The sequence below is a fragment of the Chenopodium album genome, chromosome 10 (assembly GCF_948465745.1).
Source record: "Chenopodium album chromosome 10, dcCheAlbu1.1, whole genome shotgun sequence".
Lineage (NCBI taxonomy): Eukaryota > Viridiplantae > Streptophyta > Magnoliopsida > Caryophyllales > Amaranthaceae > Chenopodium > Chenopodium album.
This window is the reverse complement of record NC_137843.1, coordinates 59,306,052-59,322,919: the sequence shown is the minus strand read 5'-3', so window position 1 is coordinate 59,322,919 and position 16,868 is coordinate 59,306,052. Positions and strand designations below refer to the sequence as shown.

Below are 16,868 nucleotides of genomic sequence, written 5' to 3'. Positions count from 1 at the left end.
TATGTTAATGCAGGGAAAAAGATAGTTGAATCAAAATGGAAAATCTGTGGGCTTTATTTTGTGGGCAATCTGATTGCGAAAGCAACAGTTCGAAGACTTGTAGTCCTCAGTTCGGGTCAGTTACTCATCCTTCATCATGTGTCAACCATGCTTTACTTGTTTGTTTCAATATACTCCTTCTAGCAGTCCTCTTGTACAGCTTTATTTGCAGATTTCTTTCCAAGAAACTCGAGCTAAATGCTCGTGGTATACGACAGTTCTGTGTCATACAGATACTGTCAGCTGTATTTAACGGATGTCTTGGACTAGTTTATATAGGCTTTGGTCTTTGGATTCTGAAGAAAAAGTTGAAAAGTGATGATCATTCTGTTTCACCAATTCATGGGTGGATTATATTTTTATTTCATGGAGTTACATGGTTGTTGGTGGGACTAACAACAAGCCTTGAAGAGTTTTTCCCAAGAGTCCAATTGCGAATCTTGTCCATTTTGGCTTTCCTCTATGCTGGGATATTCTGCTTTCTAGCTCTTTTTGCTGCCACAGTAGATCATGCAGTAGCAGTGAAGGGGGTGTTAGACATTCTATCTTTTCTTGGAGGGGGTTTGCTCTTGTTAAGTACTTACAAGGAGTATACTCCTACAATTGGGGAGGAAATTGGGAGCTGTAAATCAGGTTTAACTGCCCAAGTTACCCCATTTTCCAAAGTCGGATTCTTCAGTAAGATGTCGTTTTGTTGGTTGAATCCTTTGATGAAATTAGGTAGGAAGAAACCTCTCAAGGAAGATGACTTGCCCAAACTACGAGACATGGACATGGCAGGATCTTGTTACTTGCAGTTCATGGATCGAATGAATAAGCATAAGCAAGCTGAATCACTGTCAGAAACCTCAATGTTTTGGATCATTGTTGCATGCTACTGGAGGGAGATTCTGATATCAGGGTTCTTTGCACTTCTGAAGATACTTGCGTTGTCAGCTGGACCTCTTTTTCTCAATTCTTTCATTCAGGTTGCTGAGGGAAAAGTAGCATTCAAATATGAAGGTTATGTTTTGGCTATTTCACTTTTCCTTTCAAAGATCCTGGAATCTTTGTCACAAAGACAATGGTACTTTCGAAGCAGATTGATTGGTCTTAATGTGAGGTCCATGCTCTTAGCAGCAATCTATAGGAAGCAGCTGCGATTATCAAATGTTGCCAGAAGGATACACTCTGGTGGTAATATAATGAATTATACAAGTGTTGATGCTTATAGGATTGGGGAATTCCCTTTTTGGTTTCATCAGATTTGGACAACAAGCCTGCAACTTTGCTTTGCATTAGCTATTCTGATCCATTCAGTCGGACTTGCAACAATTGCATCGTTAGTAGTGATAGTTTTAACAGTAATATGCAATACACCCCTTGCTAAACTGCAGCATAAGTTACAAAGCAAGTTGATTGCTGCTCAAGATGAAAGGCTAAAGGCTTTCTCAGAGGCTCTTGTAAACATGAAGGTGCTAAAAATGTATGCTTGGGAGACTCACTTTAAGAATGTAGTCGAGGAATTGAGGAAAGTGGAATATAAATGTTTATCAGCAGTGCTGTTGCAAAAAACATACAATTCTCTTCTCTTCTGGACATCTCCTACATTGGTGTCTTCTGCTACATTTGGTGCATGCTATTTCCTCCGAATTCCTCTACACTCTAGTAATATATTCACATTTATAGCAACTTTGCGTCTAGTGCAAGAGCCAGTCACTATTATACCCCATGTCATAAGTGTAGTGATTCATGCAAGACTTTCATTTGCACGGATTGTAAAGTTTCTAGCTGCACCAGAGCTTCAAATTGAAAACGTCAGAAAGAGTAATATGACCAGCAGCACAAACTGTGCCATACTAATGAAGTCAGCAAAGTTTTCATGGGAGATGAATCCGTCAAGGTCAACACTTAGAAATATAAATCTAGATATTCGCCCAGGTGAAAAGGTAGCTATATGTGGAGAAGTTGGCTCAGGAAAATCAACATTACTAGCAGCAATTCTTGGAGAAGTGCCATATATAGATGGAAATGTAAGATTCTTCAATAACCCTCATAGTTAAACCTTTGCACAATTTATTCACTAGCATTTCATCAAATCTTTAATGTCTAATTTTACTGATGATAAGCAGGAGATTGATAGTAAAATTGTTTCGCAAACCTTTCCCTTGTACAGGTCGGAGTATATGGGAGGATTGCTTATGTTTCCCAGACAGCTTGGATCCAAACAGGGACAATACGTGAGAATATTATTTTCGGATCTGCCTTGGATGATCTGAGATACCAAGAAACACTCCATAAGTGTTCATTGGTGAAAGATCTTGAATTTCTTCCTCATGGAGACTTGACCGTGATAGGGGAAAGAGGAATTAATTTAAGTGGTGGGCAGAAACAACGGATCCAACTTGCTCGTGCATTGTACCAAGATGCTGATATATATCTTTTGGATGATCCATTTAGTGCTGTTGATGCACACACTGCAAGTAGCCTCTTGAATGTAACCTTAGCTTAGACCTTAACCATTGAATTTTTTTTTCCTTGACAACTAAGTTAACATCTGAATAATCTGATCTTTTTACATTGTTGTAGGATTATGTTATGGAAGCTCTTTCTGGAAAGACTGTCTTGCTTGTATCACACCAAGTTGATTTTCTTCCAGCGTTTCACAGTTGTTTGGTGAGTCCCTCAGTTGTGTGATGCTCTTAGCTAATTGATTTCTTCTGCTTCAAATGTGTGCTTCAAGCCTCATTAGACCTTCAAACTTTCAAAATTTTTAGTATTCCTTTTAAAGTAACAGGATATCATTCGTGTTTTCAGCTGATGTCAGATGGGGAAGTTCTTCGCGCAGGCCCTTATCATGAGCTATTAGCTTCAAGTCAGGAATTTTTGGACCTTGTAAACGCGCACAAAGAGACTGCAGGGACTGAAACACTAGCAGAAGTCAGCACATCTGAGAGACACAATTGTACTGCAAAAGAGATTAATAAAGTCAATGTTGAGGACCAATATCAAGCATTAATAGGTGACCAACTGATTAAACAAGAAGAAAGAGAAGTTGGAGACACTGGTTTTAAGTCCTACATGATTTACCTGAATCAGAATAAAGGCTGCCTGTACTTTTCTATTGTTGCTCTTGCACATCTCGCCTTTGTGACTGGCCAAATATTACAAAATACATGGATAGCCTCTAGTGTTGATAATCCTCACATCAGCAAATCAAAATTGATAGTGGTTTATGTCACAAGTGGATTCGGCATGACATTCTTTTTACTCATTAGATCACTTGCAGTGGTTAAATTTGGGATGGAGTCATCAAAATCTTTATTTTCTAAGTTGCTGAACTCTCTCTTTCGCGCTCCAGTGTCATTCTACGACTCTACACCTCTCGGAAGGATACTAAGTCGAGTGAGTTATAAACTTATAAAGCTCTTACAAGTTACACAGCATTAATCAAGTTGACATTACTTTAACTTCCCCTGCTTCTTTTAAAACCTGCAGATTTCATCTGATTTAAACATTGTTGATGTGGATATCCCATTCAGCTTTGTGATGGGCTTTGCAGCAACTACTATGGCATATGCTACTTTAGGAGTAATGGCCATCATTACTTGGCAGGCTTTGTTTGTCATTGTACCAGTCATTTACATGACAATAAGATTGCAAGTAAGTATATAAAGGATCTCCTCACATATTATTTTCCCCTCATAACCTTTTATAGCTTTATTTAACAAAATTCAAGGACTCGCTTAGCTTATCAAGATGTGACCTTCGTACATTCAATGTGAATACCCCTCCATTCTATATTTATTGCAACACTGGGATATGTTTGACCATCTAATTTTTTTTTGTGTTTAAAAATATATTAAAGATACGAATAGTTAAGGTCATCGTACGTGGAGACACGTGAAACTATTGGGCTGCATTAAATTTTCAGGAGAGACTAAACTGTGGTTGCATATTCTTGCACTCTTTATCTTTTAAGATAATAGTGCATTCTTCCTGATCTTGATGACCTCCAAAATTGGTAAACTGCATGTAAAATGTAAAGATGTCATTTGTGAAGCATAGTGTTTTCTGAAACTATAAACTTGTTGCTAGGTATAACATCTAATTATTCTGTAAACGTATCAACAGCGTTACTACTTGGCAACAGCAAAAGAGTTGATGAGACTCCATGGTACAACCAAGTCTATGGTTGCAAACCATTTGACCGAGTCATTAGCCGGAGCTATGACAATAAGAGCTTTTCAAGAGGAAGACTGTTTTTTCGCAAAGAATCTCAACATTATTGACAAAAATGCAAGCCCATTCTTCCACAGTTTTGCAGCCAACGAATGGCTGATTCAGAGGATTGAGGCCCTCACTGCCACTGTTCTTGCAGCAGCTGCATTATGTATGGTTTCGCTTCCTCCAGGAACATTTAGCTCAGGTGAGATAGCTCTCTCTCTCTTTTGCTCTCTTGTGAGGTTTTTGTGGTTATAACAGATATTCTATGAGATGAGTAAAATTAAATCACCTAGGAGCATTTCTGCAAGGTAATGCTAAGACAACCAAAAATGCAGGGTTCATTGGAATGGCACTGTCGTATGGTCTTACATTAAACATGAGTATGGTTTTCTTAATTGAGAAACAATGTATATTATCCAACGATATAATTTCCGTGGAGAGGCTTGATCAATACATGGATATACCAAGTGAGGCTCCAGAAGTCATCAAAGATAGCCGCCCTCCACAAAACTGGCCATTGGTTGGCAAAGTGGAGATATGCAATCTGCAGGTGAATATCTTTGTATCAAGATTTAAATTTTGTTGATTCTAGTTAGAGGGCAACGTACTAAAAAATTTTCATGTTCAATCAGTTAAGATACAGACCAGATACTCCACTGGTTCTTAAAGGAATCAGTTGTACATTTGAAGGGGGCAACAAAATTGGCATTGTTGGTAGGACAGGCAGTGGAAAGACTACCCTAATAGGGGCATTGTTTCGCCTGGTGGAGCCATCAGAAGGGAAGATTATAGTTGATGGTGTTGATATATGTTCAATAGGACTTCATGATCTAAGGTCACGTTTCGGGATTATCCCTCAAGACCCTACTCTTTTTAATGGCTCTGTACGATTTAATTTGGATCCGTTGAGTCAGCATGATGATGAAGTCATCTGGGAGGTATAGTTTCTCTTTCTGTAATAAAGATTCTACTGTATATTATACCTAATGGTATACTGCTAAAGATTTCTTAAATGATTCAAAAACATCTGATTTTGTGTTCTTGAGAAGGTGCTTGGCAAATGTCAACTTTTAGAAGCAGTCAAAGAGAAAAATCAGGGACTAGATTCTTTAGGTAATTCTTCATTCTTTCAGAGCACAAAAAACCAGTCTTCAACCATTTTGTTATTGCAGACCTTGCAGATCAGGTCACATACTTCACATGAATATGTGTTTTTATCAATTTTTACACTAAACATTTTTCACCATTAGTTATGGAGGATGGGTCAAATTGGAGCATGGGACAACGACAACTGTTCTGTCTAGGTCGTGCTTTGCTGAGAAAAAGCAGGGTATTTGTGCTAGATGAAGCGACTGCATCCATTGATAACGCAACTGACATGATCCTGCAGAAAACTATAAGAGCAGAATTTTCGGATTCCACTGTGATTACCGTAGCCCACAGGATACCAACAGTGATGGACTGCACAAAGGTCCTTGCCATAAGTGATGGTAAGTGTTTGGTTTTTATTTTTTTTAACATTACTAATATGTTTAGGTCAGCTCAAACACTTTTAAACCAAACACTGTTCACAGCCACCTTCCAGGGTATAATAAGTTGTGGGTGCTATTCAGATATTCAGCAGAGAGCAAAATTCAGGAAAAATAAAATTAAAAAACCGTAACTTCGAGATAAAAACAGCAGATGAGATCAATGCTAAAAGTTACACAGAACATCCTGCAGGAAACTTGGTGGAGTATGATGAGCCAATGAAGCTAATGAAGAACGAAAGCTCATTATTTGGCCAACTTGTCAAGGAATATTGGTCTCATATCCATTCTGCTGATCAATCCTACTGAACATAAGGCATTTAGCACACCAATCATTAATAAATAAAGAGAACGAAAGCCTGAGATCTTCCAAAGTATTTGAGCTGAATGTAGAAGTAAACTAGATATTGTAAGTTCTTGAAAGCATGCAAACATTCAGGCATTGATTGAAGAACTATTTTTGACATGTATTGATAGGATTTCTAGTGCTTTTTTTAGGACTAGTCAATATGCCAAGTTGTGGGCAACAATAAATCAATGCAAGAAATATTCAGACATGTACAAGTGTATAACCATAAAATGCAATTTTTATAACGTAAATATTGTTCCACAACCTAATGAACGCGTATGCATTTCAGAATTTCTATACCAATAAATAACCCATATCTTGCTTATGGTCCTCCAAGTACAGCATTCTCAATATCCTCTCTGCTGAGAGCATAGCTGAATCTCCTCTCCATATCTTTTTCTAGATTGCCTGATCCACTCTTCATATATCTGCATACCAAATGCAACTATTAGGTCAAAAATCATAGAGTAAGATTATAACAATCACAAGCTCAATTTACAAGTAGTAATTATGTCTAGCTTAAGGATCTAAAGATTGATTAAGCATGCCATGAGAAGGTGGGCAAAGAAATTGAGATGACACGAAAAGGGAAGCAACAAATCAGCAAAATGAAGGTGCAATGAAATGGCTGAAGATCAAAGGAAAAGGAAGAAATGATCATTGTGAACAGAAGTAATTGAAGATAAGTGTCTTTTGAGAGGTTTGTTTTCTCCCAAAGTACATAAGTAAACTAAACTAAACTCCATAACTCTATATCTCCTTTCTTTGGTCTTCAAGCTAATCCTACAAAATTAAGAATGCAACTTATGCAAGCCCTAAAGAACCTCTCCCCATTAGATCAGTTCATTGCAGAAGACTCTCCTCCTCCACAAATCACTTTACCTAACTACAATATTTTGCTCTCGATTAATGCTTCAATGATATCCTTGGCCATTCAAAATGGCGGAATCCATGGTAGAAATTATGGGTCACAGCTTCACAAGTCAATGAAACTCAAAGAACTTTTAGCTGGAATATACTGATATTACGCGAAATGATGGCTTCTACACAGTCACACGATCACAGACGACACATTCTAACACCACACCACAACTAATAAGCCTGAATGCAGAACACCACACTTCTTAACCCAAAAAACAAATCCAAGAAACCTATCCCGTAATTCGCCGCGGAAATCCCATAATCAATTGTCCAAAGCTAACAAATCAGCCCTATTCTTCCAAAACTCCTGTTGGTCTGGTTAACTGGTTTAATTACCAACCAAAAATTAATCTGACATACAATTTGGCAGTGTCCAATCCAACCACAAATAAATTACGAAGTATATAGCAACCCACCAAATTTGCAATCTACAAAAATATTACAGTACATACTTTATTTTTTTACTCGTAGTGGCATTTTATTGTTTAACAGATTCAATAAGCTATCCTTAACACAACCAATCACATTCCAAATTTAGCAACTATTATTAGCACAACTATTTCACCCACATTCAGCAAAATCATCACAATTGCAAACACAACTTTCCCTATTTTTTTGGACAGATTAACAAAACCATAAATTAAAAAAAAAAAAAAAAAAAAAAAAAAAAACAAGAAATTGCAAAAACCCAATTTTACAACAATAATAATGATTTTTTTTTAAAAAAAAAAAAAAAAGCAGAAAGAGAAAAATTAAAGAAATCCAAACCTAATATAAAGGTCAGTGATATCAAGGGAAAGTTGGGCACGCCATTCAGAATTATCAATAGACCAAACAGCCCTATCTTCATCACTTTGATAAAAACCTAAGCTTTTAAGCCAGGCTTCAATGCAGGGCAAACTATGAGCATATAAAGGTTTCTTTTTGTCAGGTAATCTGGAAAGCCATTCATCTTCTGATTTTGTTGTAGCAACTTCTGCTTCTGCTTCTGCTTCTGAATCTGATGAAGCTTTTGGTGCAAAATTGGGAGAATTTCTTGAGGAAGAAAGGTGGGAAATTGATGGGGTTTTGGGGAATTTTAAAGGGTATTTGAAAATTTGATTGGAAAATGATGAAGAAATGGAGGAAGAAGAGAAGGTGTGTTTGGTTTTGGTGGGGAAAGTGAGACGAGTGTTTGGGAGAGATGAAATGGATAACATTTTTTCTTTCACTTGTGTTTGTTCATTGATGATTTTTTTTTTGTTTGATTGATCCAATTTTTGGGACTTTTTCTGATGAGTGTGTTATGAGCCGGGCTAGATTTTTGGGTTGAACTTGGTTTACATGATTTTTAGTTATATCCCGTATAGCCCATTTAGAAATAGGGGATTAAAGTCTGTTATGTTCACCTTATTTTATTTTAGGAAAATAAGTTTTGAAAAAATAAGTTAAGAGTAGTTGTGTTAATCAAGTTTATTTTATAACTAAAATAAGTTCTGGCATAAATTCTAGTGAATAGAACCCACCCTAGGGGAGTGACAAAGGACTTCCTGGTGTCGATTTTCGACATATTAAAACTAAGTAGGTCAATCAAATTGTACTTTTGTTTGGATTTTCTTACTTGTCAATTCGACTCTTTTTTTTTTTTTTTTTTTTTTTTTTTTTTTTTTTTAAGGGTAAGAAAAAAGAAAAACTAGATATTTTGAAAATAAAGCAAGGTTGAAGATAAGAGTGAGAAAACTTCAATCTTTAAAGTATCTTTATGACAATTGATTGTATAAAGCACACCCTAATTTTCCAAATCACAAATCAAAATTAATACAGTAACCATTACTTTCTTTGATTCAAAATTTCTTTGTCTAATTGTATATACTCCGTACTTCATGATTTGTAATCAAAGAAAAAAATTATGTGGGGTAAATAAAGGTAAAATTTTAAGAAACCGCACAACTAAGTAACTAACGTATTATAAATATCAAATTTTACGTATTACTTTCTCTCTCTCTCTTTTTTTTTTTTTTTAATAGTTGCAGCACTTCTCTTTTCACATTTGTCAATGTATGATTTCGATCATTAATATTTTTGATTATCAATCATGTAAAAAATATAAACATTCGATATTAAAATAGTATAAATCGAAATGAATCTAACAAGATATCACATATTCACATGACTATATTTTTGCATAGCTATAAATTATTAAAGATGGTCAAAGTAGTATACATGAATACTGTAAAAGTCAAATTGTTGCAAATATAAAAAAACGGAGGAAGTATAGAGCAACTTCAATGACAAGCTAATTTGACAATCAGCTTGCCATGCCACATAAACTTTTAAGCTAATTATCATTTTAGCTACTTTTTGATTCAATGGCTAGCAAATAACTTAGTAGTAGTTGTTGGATAGAAAATACATGGAAAGACCTTAATTAATGCAATGAGCATTTTATTTTGGCAAGTTTAATTCCCAAGCAAATTGAGTTTTGTACTCCAATGGTCAAGCTAATAGCTAGGCAATTATTGAAATTGCAATCAACTCCCTAGCTATAACTATTTGAGTTGCTCTAACTCCATCTTATTGGATGAAATGACAAATTTGCCCCTTTTCGATCTTTAACATGTTTCTCAAGTTGAGAGAAACATGAATTTTCTCCATAATTTGCATTTTCAGACTCCGGTGCTGCCACAGTTCGATTCTCAATTTCGAATTTCCTGCATTCCCTCCAGGTAACTTTCTTTTACTTAATTTCTTCTATTTCGATCCAATAATTCTTGATAATGGCGAATTATCAAAACACTATTATACGATTTATACCAAAGCATTCTACTTTTTCAATCTTTTAAAGTCTAATTCTTCATGAATTCAATCATAATTTCTAAAATTGGCTTCAAGATTAATTATACACATTTGCAATCAATTACATTTATCAATTTTGAAACAATTCAACCTAATTGATGTATTTGTTGCATTATTAACCTAATAATATTCAATTACTTGCTTATAATGTCCTGTTATAATCTGAAAGAAGGAGAAAAAGGAATTTAATCAAAGTTTTACATAGGTTTTCCACCTTCGATGTCTTTAGTTCCGAGGCGATTGTTGAGTACAATTGGAATGAGACCAATATTCCTTAACTAGTTGGCCGAATAGCGAACCTTCCTTGTTCATTAGATTCACAGGTTCATCATACTCTACCAAATTTCCTGCAGAAGTATCACATTACAGTACATCAGAATTTAGCGTGTTTTTATAGTATTTCGGCCTCTGATGTCAATCTAGAAGAACATCATTTAGCGTTACATCTATTGTGGAGGGCCTTAAAACAAATAAGATCTATATAGGATTGTAAACGCGAAAGAATACTAACCATCACTTATAGCAAGGACCTTTGTGCAGTCCATCACGGTTGGTATCCTGTGGGCTACTGTGATCATAGTGCAGTCTGTCAGTTCTCTTCGTATTGTTTTCTGCATAATCATGTCAGTTGCATTGTCGATTGATGCAGTTGCTTCATCAAACACCAATACCTTGCTTCTCCTTAGTAAAGCACGGCCTAGACAAAATAGTTGTCTTTGACCCATACTCCAATTTGATCCATCCTCCAGAACTGATATGAAATTTCAGTGAATATTATGGTTTAAAGATAATAATTGGCTGAAAAGGTGGTTTTGAAATAAGTGTTACCTGAGGAATCTAGGCCATGCTCTTTATCTAGGACATCTTCTTTTAGTTGACATTTTTCAAGCACCTTCATATGAATACAGAAAAGAAGGTGCAGTTGTCATGGGTTGAACAAAATGTTCAGAGATGTATCTTTTGAAGGAGAGACTTTACCTGCCAGATTTCTTCGTCGTTGCTTTGGCACAATGGATCTATATTGAATCTTACAGTGCCATTAAAGAGAGTAGGCTCTTGGGGAATAATCCCAAAATGTGAACGTAGATCATGAAGTCCTATCGAACCTACGTCAATTCCATCAACTATTATCTTCCCTTCAATTGGCTCCATCAACCGAAACAAAGCCCCTATTAGAGTAGTCTTCCCGCTTCCAGTCCTACCAACAATACCAATTTTGTCTCCCCCTTCAAACGTACAACTGATTCCTTTAAGAACCAGGGGTGTATCTGGTCTATATCTTATCTGTTTCAGAAATGAGAATTCTTTATGCCTTGCCTGTATAGAATTTATTAAATGTGATTCTAAATGTAAAAAAATTCACCTGCAGATTGTATATCTCCACTTTACCAAACGATGGCCAATTTTGTGGAGGGCGGTTATCTTTGATTATTTCGGGAGGCTCACTAGGTATGTTCATGTACTGATTAATCCTCTCCACAGAAATAATGTAGTTAGCTAATGTGCATTGATATTGAATTGAGTTTACCATGCTTATGTTTAGCGCTAGACCATATGTTAAAGCCATTCCAATGAAGCCTGCATGATTAGTTGTATTAGAGTTTCTTTATTCATTTATCTTTGTTGATTTGTGCACAACTCCATGCTCTTTGAATAAGTGGAAGATTTGCAGCAATTGAAATTTCAGAAGAGAGAAAGGGAGGTATAATTACTCACCTGAGCTAAAAGTCCCGGTAGGAAGCAAAACCATGCACAGTGCTGCTGCTGCAAGTACAATGGCACTGAGGATCTCAATCCTTTGAATTAGCCATTCATTAGCTGCAAAATTGTGAAACAATGGACTTGCATTTGCATCAATAAGATCCAGAGTCTTAGCAAAAAAGCGATCTTCCTCCTGAAATGCTCTTATAGTCATTCCCCCAGCTACAGATTCAGCCAAATGGTTTGCAACCATAGACTTGGTTGTACCATTGAGTCTCATCAACTCTTTTGCTGTTGCATAGTAATACCTCTGTACACAAGATTAATAGGCTAGTTAGTGTAAATTCTGCAAATTTAAGAGTTATTATAACTCTTTCTTTTCACTAGATGACAATATGTATTATGATTTAGAGTTCATTTAGTGGCAGGTGAATAAAGTTTTCCTCTACACCTTGAATATAATAGAGAAATTTCTGTAACCACGGTTTCCCCTAAAAACGTAGTTCTGCCCCAAATTGCCAAACAAGGAAGTTTAGGCTCCAAAAATGTGTCACAAAACTCACAATTAAGTTCTATTTATTTTTTTGGTGACGTAAAGAGTTGTGGGAAGAGTTGAATTGGGAGAGGGTTATTTAAAAGATTACCTGCAATCGAATTGCCATGTATATTACTGGTATGGAGATTAAGAAGACTTGCCAAGTAACTATGGTCAAAACTACTAAATTAGTGTATGCAACTGCAGTAGCTCCAAAGGTTGTCATGAAGATGAAGGGGATATCAAGGTCAACAATGCTCAAATCAGAAGAGATCTGCATAGTAAAAGAAATGCAGGTAAATTACTGTAACAATTTTAGTGTGGATCACTGTTGGGAAGCTTATGATAACTTTATTCTTACCCGACTTAGTATCCTTCCAAGAGGTGTAGAGTCATAGAATGACATTGGAGCGCGAAAGAGGGAGTTTAGTAACTGAGAAAATAAAGATTTTGATGTTTCCATCCCTAATGTAACTGCTGCAAGAGATCTAAAAAGTATGCAGAATGTTGAGCAGAGTCCAATTATGAGGTAAACCACAATCAATGTTGGTTTTCTGACATGAGGATTATCGATGCCATAGGCCATCCAAGTGTTCTGTAATATCTGGCTGATCAGAAAGGCAAGATTAGCAAGAGCAAGAATTGAAAAATATAAATAGCCTTTATTCTGATTCAGGTATATTAAGTATGGCTTAGAACCAGTGTCTCCAACATCTCTTTCTTCTTCTTTTATCAACTGATTCCTTTTCAGTGGTTGATATTGTTTCTCAATATCCATTGATGTCATAACCTCTTTTGCTGGATAGTTATGTCTTCCATCTCCGGCCAGTGTTTAAGTACCAGCAGTTTCTTTGTGTGCTGTTACAAGGTCCAAAAATTCTTGACTTGAAGCTAATAATTCATCGTAGCTGCCTGCTTGAAGGACTTCCCCATCTGACATTAGCTGCAAATAAGAACATTTTGATGATTACTGATGCAGGGGCTCAGATAAAAAGAGAAAAAGTGTAGGAAAGCATAGTTTTAGTGGGGGCAGAAAATATCTAAGTTTACTGAACCCTTTTGCATACATTTTAAGAACACTTACCAAACAACAATGAAATGCAGGAAGAAAATCAACTTGGTGTGTCACAAGCAGGACAGTCTTTTCAGAAAGAGCTTCCATAACATAGTCCTGTCACAATGTATGTAAATAGTCATTTATTACTTTAGGTAAAATATTAAGGAAATGAAGAATTTTATGGTGAAGCTGCAAGAGTTACATTGAAGAGGCTTGCTGCAGTGCGTGCATCAACAGCACTGAATGGATCATCCAAAAGATAAATGTCAGCATCTAGGTATAATGCTCGAGCAAGTTGAATTCGTTGCTTCTGCCCACCACTTAGATTAACTCCTCTTTCTCCTATTTCAGTATTGTCAGCATAAGGAAGAAGTTCAAGGTCCTTTACCAGTGAACATCTCTGGAGAGTTTCTTGGTATCTAGAATCATCCATGGCAGAGCCAAAAAGTATATTCTCACGTATTGTCCCTGTTTGGATCCAAGCTGTTTGGGAAACGTAAGCAATCTTCCCATAGACTACCACCTGTAAGAGAAAACATGTTGAAGAACAAGGCAATATATCCAATAAAAATCTCGATAAATTTGTTGTTATTTACGGAGTTAGCTATGTGACTGTGCTATCAAGAAGGTTCATGCAGTCATGAGAGTTAAGCTTACAATTCCATCTGCATGTGGTACTTCTCCCAGAATTGCTGTTAGTAATGTTGATTTTCCTGAGCCAACTTCCCCACATATAGCGACCTTCTCACCTGGATGCACATCTAGATTTATGTTTCTTAGTGTCGGCTTTGATGAACTTATTTCCCATGAAAGATTTGCTGACTTCATCTGAATGACATGGTTTGTGCTGTTCATTTTTCTCTCCTTCCTGATATTTTCAATTTGAAGCTCTGGAGCTGCAAGAAATTTCACAATTCGTGCAAAGGCAACTCTTGCCTGAATAACTACACCAATGACATCGGGGATAATTTTGATGGGCTCTTGTCCCAGCCGTAAAGTGGCAAGAAAGGTGAAAACATTACTGGCATGTAGAGGAACTTTGAGGAAATAACATGCCCCAAGTGTAGCAGCAGAGATCAATACAGGAGATGACCAGTAGAAAAATAAACTGTATCCTTTTTGTAACTGCACTGCTGATAATCGTTTACATTCCACTTTCCTCAATGCTTCGACTACATTCTTGAAATGCGTCTCCCAGGCATATAACTTTAGCACCTTCATGTTCACAAGCGCCTCAGAGCAAGCCTTCAGCCTTTCATCTTGAGAAACCATCAACTTGCTTTGAAACTTATGTTGTAATTTGCCAATAGGAGTGTTACAAAGCACGGTTAATATAATCACTACTAAAGATCCAATGGTTGCAAGTCCAATTGAATGGATCATAATAAGTAATGCACAGCAAAGTTGGAGGCTTGTTGTCCAAGTACGATGAAACCAATATGGAAATTCTCCGATTCTATAAGCATCAACGGATACATAATTCATTATCTCGCCACCAGAGTGCATCCCTCTGGCAACATTAGATAATCTTAGTTGCTTCCTGTAAATTGCTGCAATGAGCATGGACCTCACTTTGAGACCAATCAATTTGCTTCGGAAATACCATTGCCTTTGTGACAAAGATTCTAAAATCTTTGAAAGGAATAGTAAGATGGCTAAAAGATAACCTTCATACTTGAAAACTTCTTTACCCTCAGCTACCTTGATGAAGGAGTTCAGCAAAAGAGGTCCAGCTGACAGTGCGACTATCTTAAAAAATGCGAAGAACCCTGACATCAGAATCTCCCTCCAGTGACATGCAACAATACTCCACAAGATTGTGGATTCTGACGGCAACTCATTATCTTGTTTCCGTTTACTCACTTGATCCAGAAACTGCAGGTAACAGGATCCTGCTCTGTCTATATCTCGAAGTTTTGGTACATCATCTTCCTGAAGTGTCTTTTCCTTACCCAATTTCAACAAAGGTTTCAACCAACGAAATGACATCTCACTGAGCAACCCAGCTCTGGAAAATGGGGTAATTTGGGAAGCTAAATCTGTTTCTCTAAGACCTTTATCCTCAACATTCAAAGGCATGTAAAGGGTATTATTTCCATCACTATTGTATCCTTTGTAAGTACATAACAAGAGCAAACCTGCTCCTAGGAAAGACAGAATATCTAAGCCAGCCTTAACTGTAATTCTTTCATGGTTCATTATGGTGAAGTAAAGAACCAGACAACAGTAAATCCCAGCATACATGAAAACCAGAATGGACAAGATTTGCAATGGGGCTTTTGGGGAAGACCCTCCTATAAGTTTCGTTGTTAGTCCCATGAACAACCACGTAACTCCATGAAAGAAATTTATGATCCACCAATGAATTGGTGAAATAGAATGATCACTTCTCAACTTTTCCTTCAAAATCCAAATACCTAAGCCTATGTAAACAAGTCCCAAAGATGCATTAAAAACAGCTGATAACATGTGTAGGGTTGAAAACTGTCTATGATTAGCTCGTATCTCAATTTTCTTGGAAGAAATTTGGTAAATGAAGCTGAATAAGAGGATTGTCAGAAGCAGTAGATTGAAGCAAACAATAAAAGCATGGTTGACACAGGTAGAAGGATGGATAACAAACATAAATTGAGGACTGCAAGGCTCAGAACTGTTTACTGCACAATCAGTTTGGCCACAAAATAAAGCCCACAGATCCTCCATCTTTATATTGCCATAAAAGTCTCTGACATCAATCATCAAGGCGGCTAAAGCATCGAACTTTACCAGGAGCTCGTGCAACTCTGGTGATTATCGATATTTGATCTGAAAAAAACTAGAGCATGGTACCATTAGACAATAAAGATGACAGAAGTCCTCTCATTTATCAGGATCGTAGTACCATGTTGCTCAAAGACTTGATGCAAGAGCTTACCTGAACGAAAAAACATATTGTAATAACTCGTTCCAAACTTTCTGCACATACAGCAGCTGCAAGAGGTAGCTGCTTAAGGTTGGATACTGTCAAATAAAAGTATTAAGAAGTTATAACACATCAGAAAGAAAATACAGAAATTAACCAGAATGAACTAATCTAGACAGTAGATGAGTGCTTGGGGTAGTGAACTTAGCAGGATACTCAACTGTGGTTATGAACTAATCGAGGCAGAGAGTTGAAGAGATTCAACTGTGGTTAGACTCTGGTATATTTGTGATGAATAGTCCAATAGTCCATTTCTTCTTTTAATTTTTTGTGTTATACTGTCATGTTATGTTATACTGTTGGGATTAAGGCGTTGTCATTGTTGTTGGAAATAGTATATTACTAATACGGTATTAGTCTGTACATATGCCAGAAATTGATGGAGTTGTGGAATTTTCTAATTTTCTTCTTTGCTACTAGCAATGATATGATAAAGATATAATCTGTAGCTATTCTTGTAATTCTTGATTAATTGGAGCTATATCTTTTTTGTACCATACCCTTGCAATTCGAATATGTGACTATAAACTCCAACTCAAATTAGGCTAGCTTTGGTGGAAAAATAGCTTTACTAAGAATCATGTGCTCGATGCATTGTAAAAGCATATGTGAATTATTTATAACTTTTTCTGGGTGAATGAGGGAATATTACTTTGGCTTTCTGAATTTTGAATGAATATTTATTTTTGGCCTTTTTGAGTTTTGAATGAACGAGTTTCAGTGCGGTTATTGTC

General features: G+C 36.5%; 2 protein-coding genes and 1 pseudogene across 3 annotated transcripts; 1 reads left to right on the top strand and 2 right to left on the bottom strand.

Annotated features, from left to right (window-relative positions):
* Positions 1-35: 35 nt before the first annotated feature.
* Positions 36-6,093, top strand: LOC145564372 (ABC transporter C family member 10-like). The gene is made up of 11 exons (XM_081624691.1): positions 36-2,051; positions 2,195-2,515; positions 2,608-2,694; positions 2,836-3,423; positions 3,517-3,681; positions 4,153-4,447; positions 4,581-4,795; positions 4,878-5,183; positions 5,295-5,358; positions 5,496-5,735; positions 5,968-6,093. The coding sequence occupies exons 1-11, from the start codon at positions 36-38 to the stop codon at positions 6,081-6,083; spliced, it is 4,413 nt and encodes a 1,470-aa protein (XP_081480817.1). The 3' UTR covers positions 6,084-6,093.
* Positions 6,094-6,287: 194 nt separating this feature from the next.
* LOC145564370 (uncharacterized) lies at positions 6,288-8,323 on the bottom strand. Its single transcript, XM_081624690.1, has 2 exons — positions 7,813-8,323; positions 6,288-6,551 (listed from the first exon to the last, which is right to left on the bottom strand). Exons 1-2 carry the CDS (start codon positions 8,241-8,243, stop codon positions 6,446-6,448), a joined length of 537 nt encoding a protein of 178 aa, XP_081480816.1. The 5' UTR covers positions 8,244-8,323; the 3' UTR covers positions 6,288-6,445.
* Positions 8,324-10,039: 1,716 nt separating this feature from the next.
* Positions 10,040-16,172, bottom strand: LOC145564368 (ABC transporter C family member 10-like; annotated as a pseudogene). Its single transcript, XR_014094812.1, has 12 exons — positions 16,087-16,172; positions 13,830-15,987; positions 13,375-13,695; positions 13,200-13,286; positions 12,477-13,058; positions 12,225-12,389; positions 11,596-11,890; positions 11,243-11,457; positions 10,858-11,163; positions 10,708-10,771; positions 10,391-10,630; positions 10,040-10,226 (listed from the first exon to the last, which is right to left on the bottom strand). The product of XR_014094812.1 is annotated as an ABC transporter C family member 10-like (transcript).
* Positions 16,173-16,868: the final 696 nt, after the last annotated feature.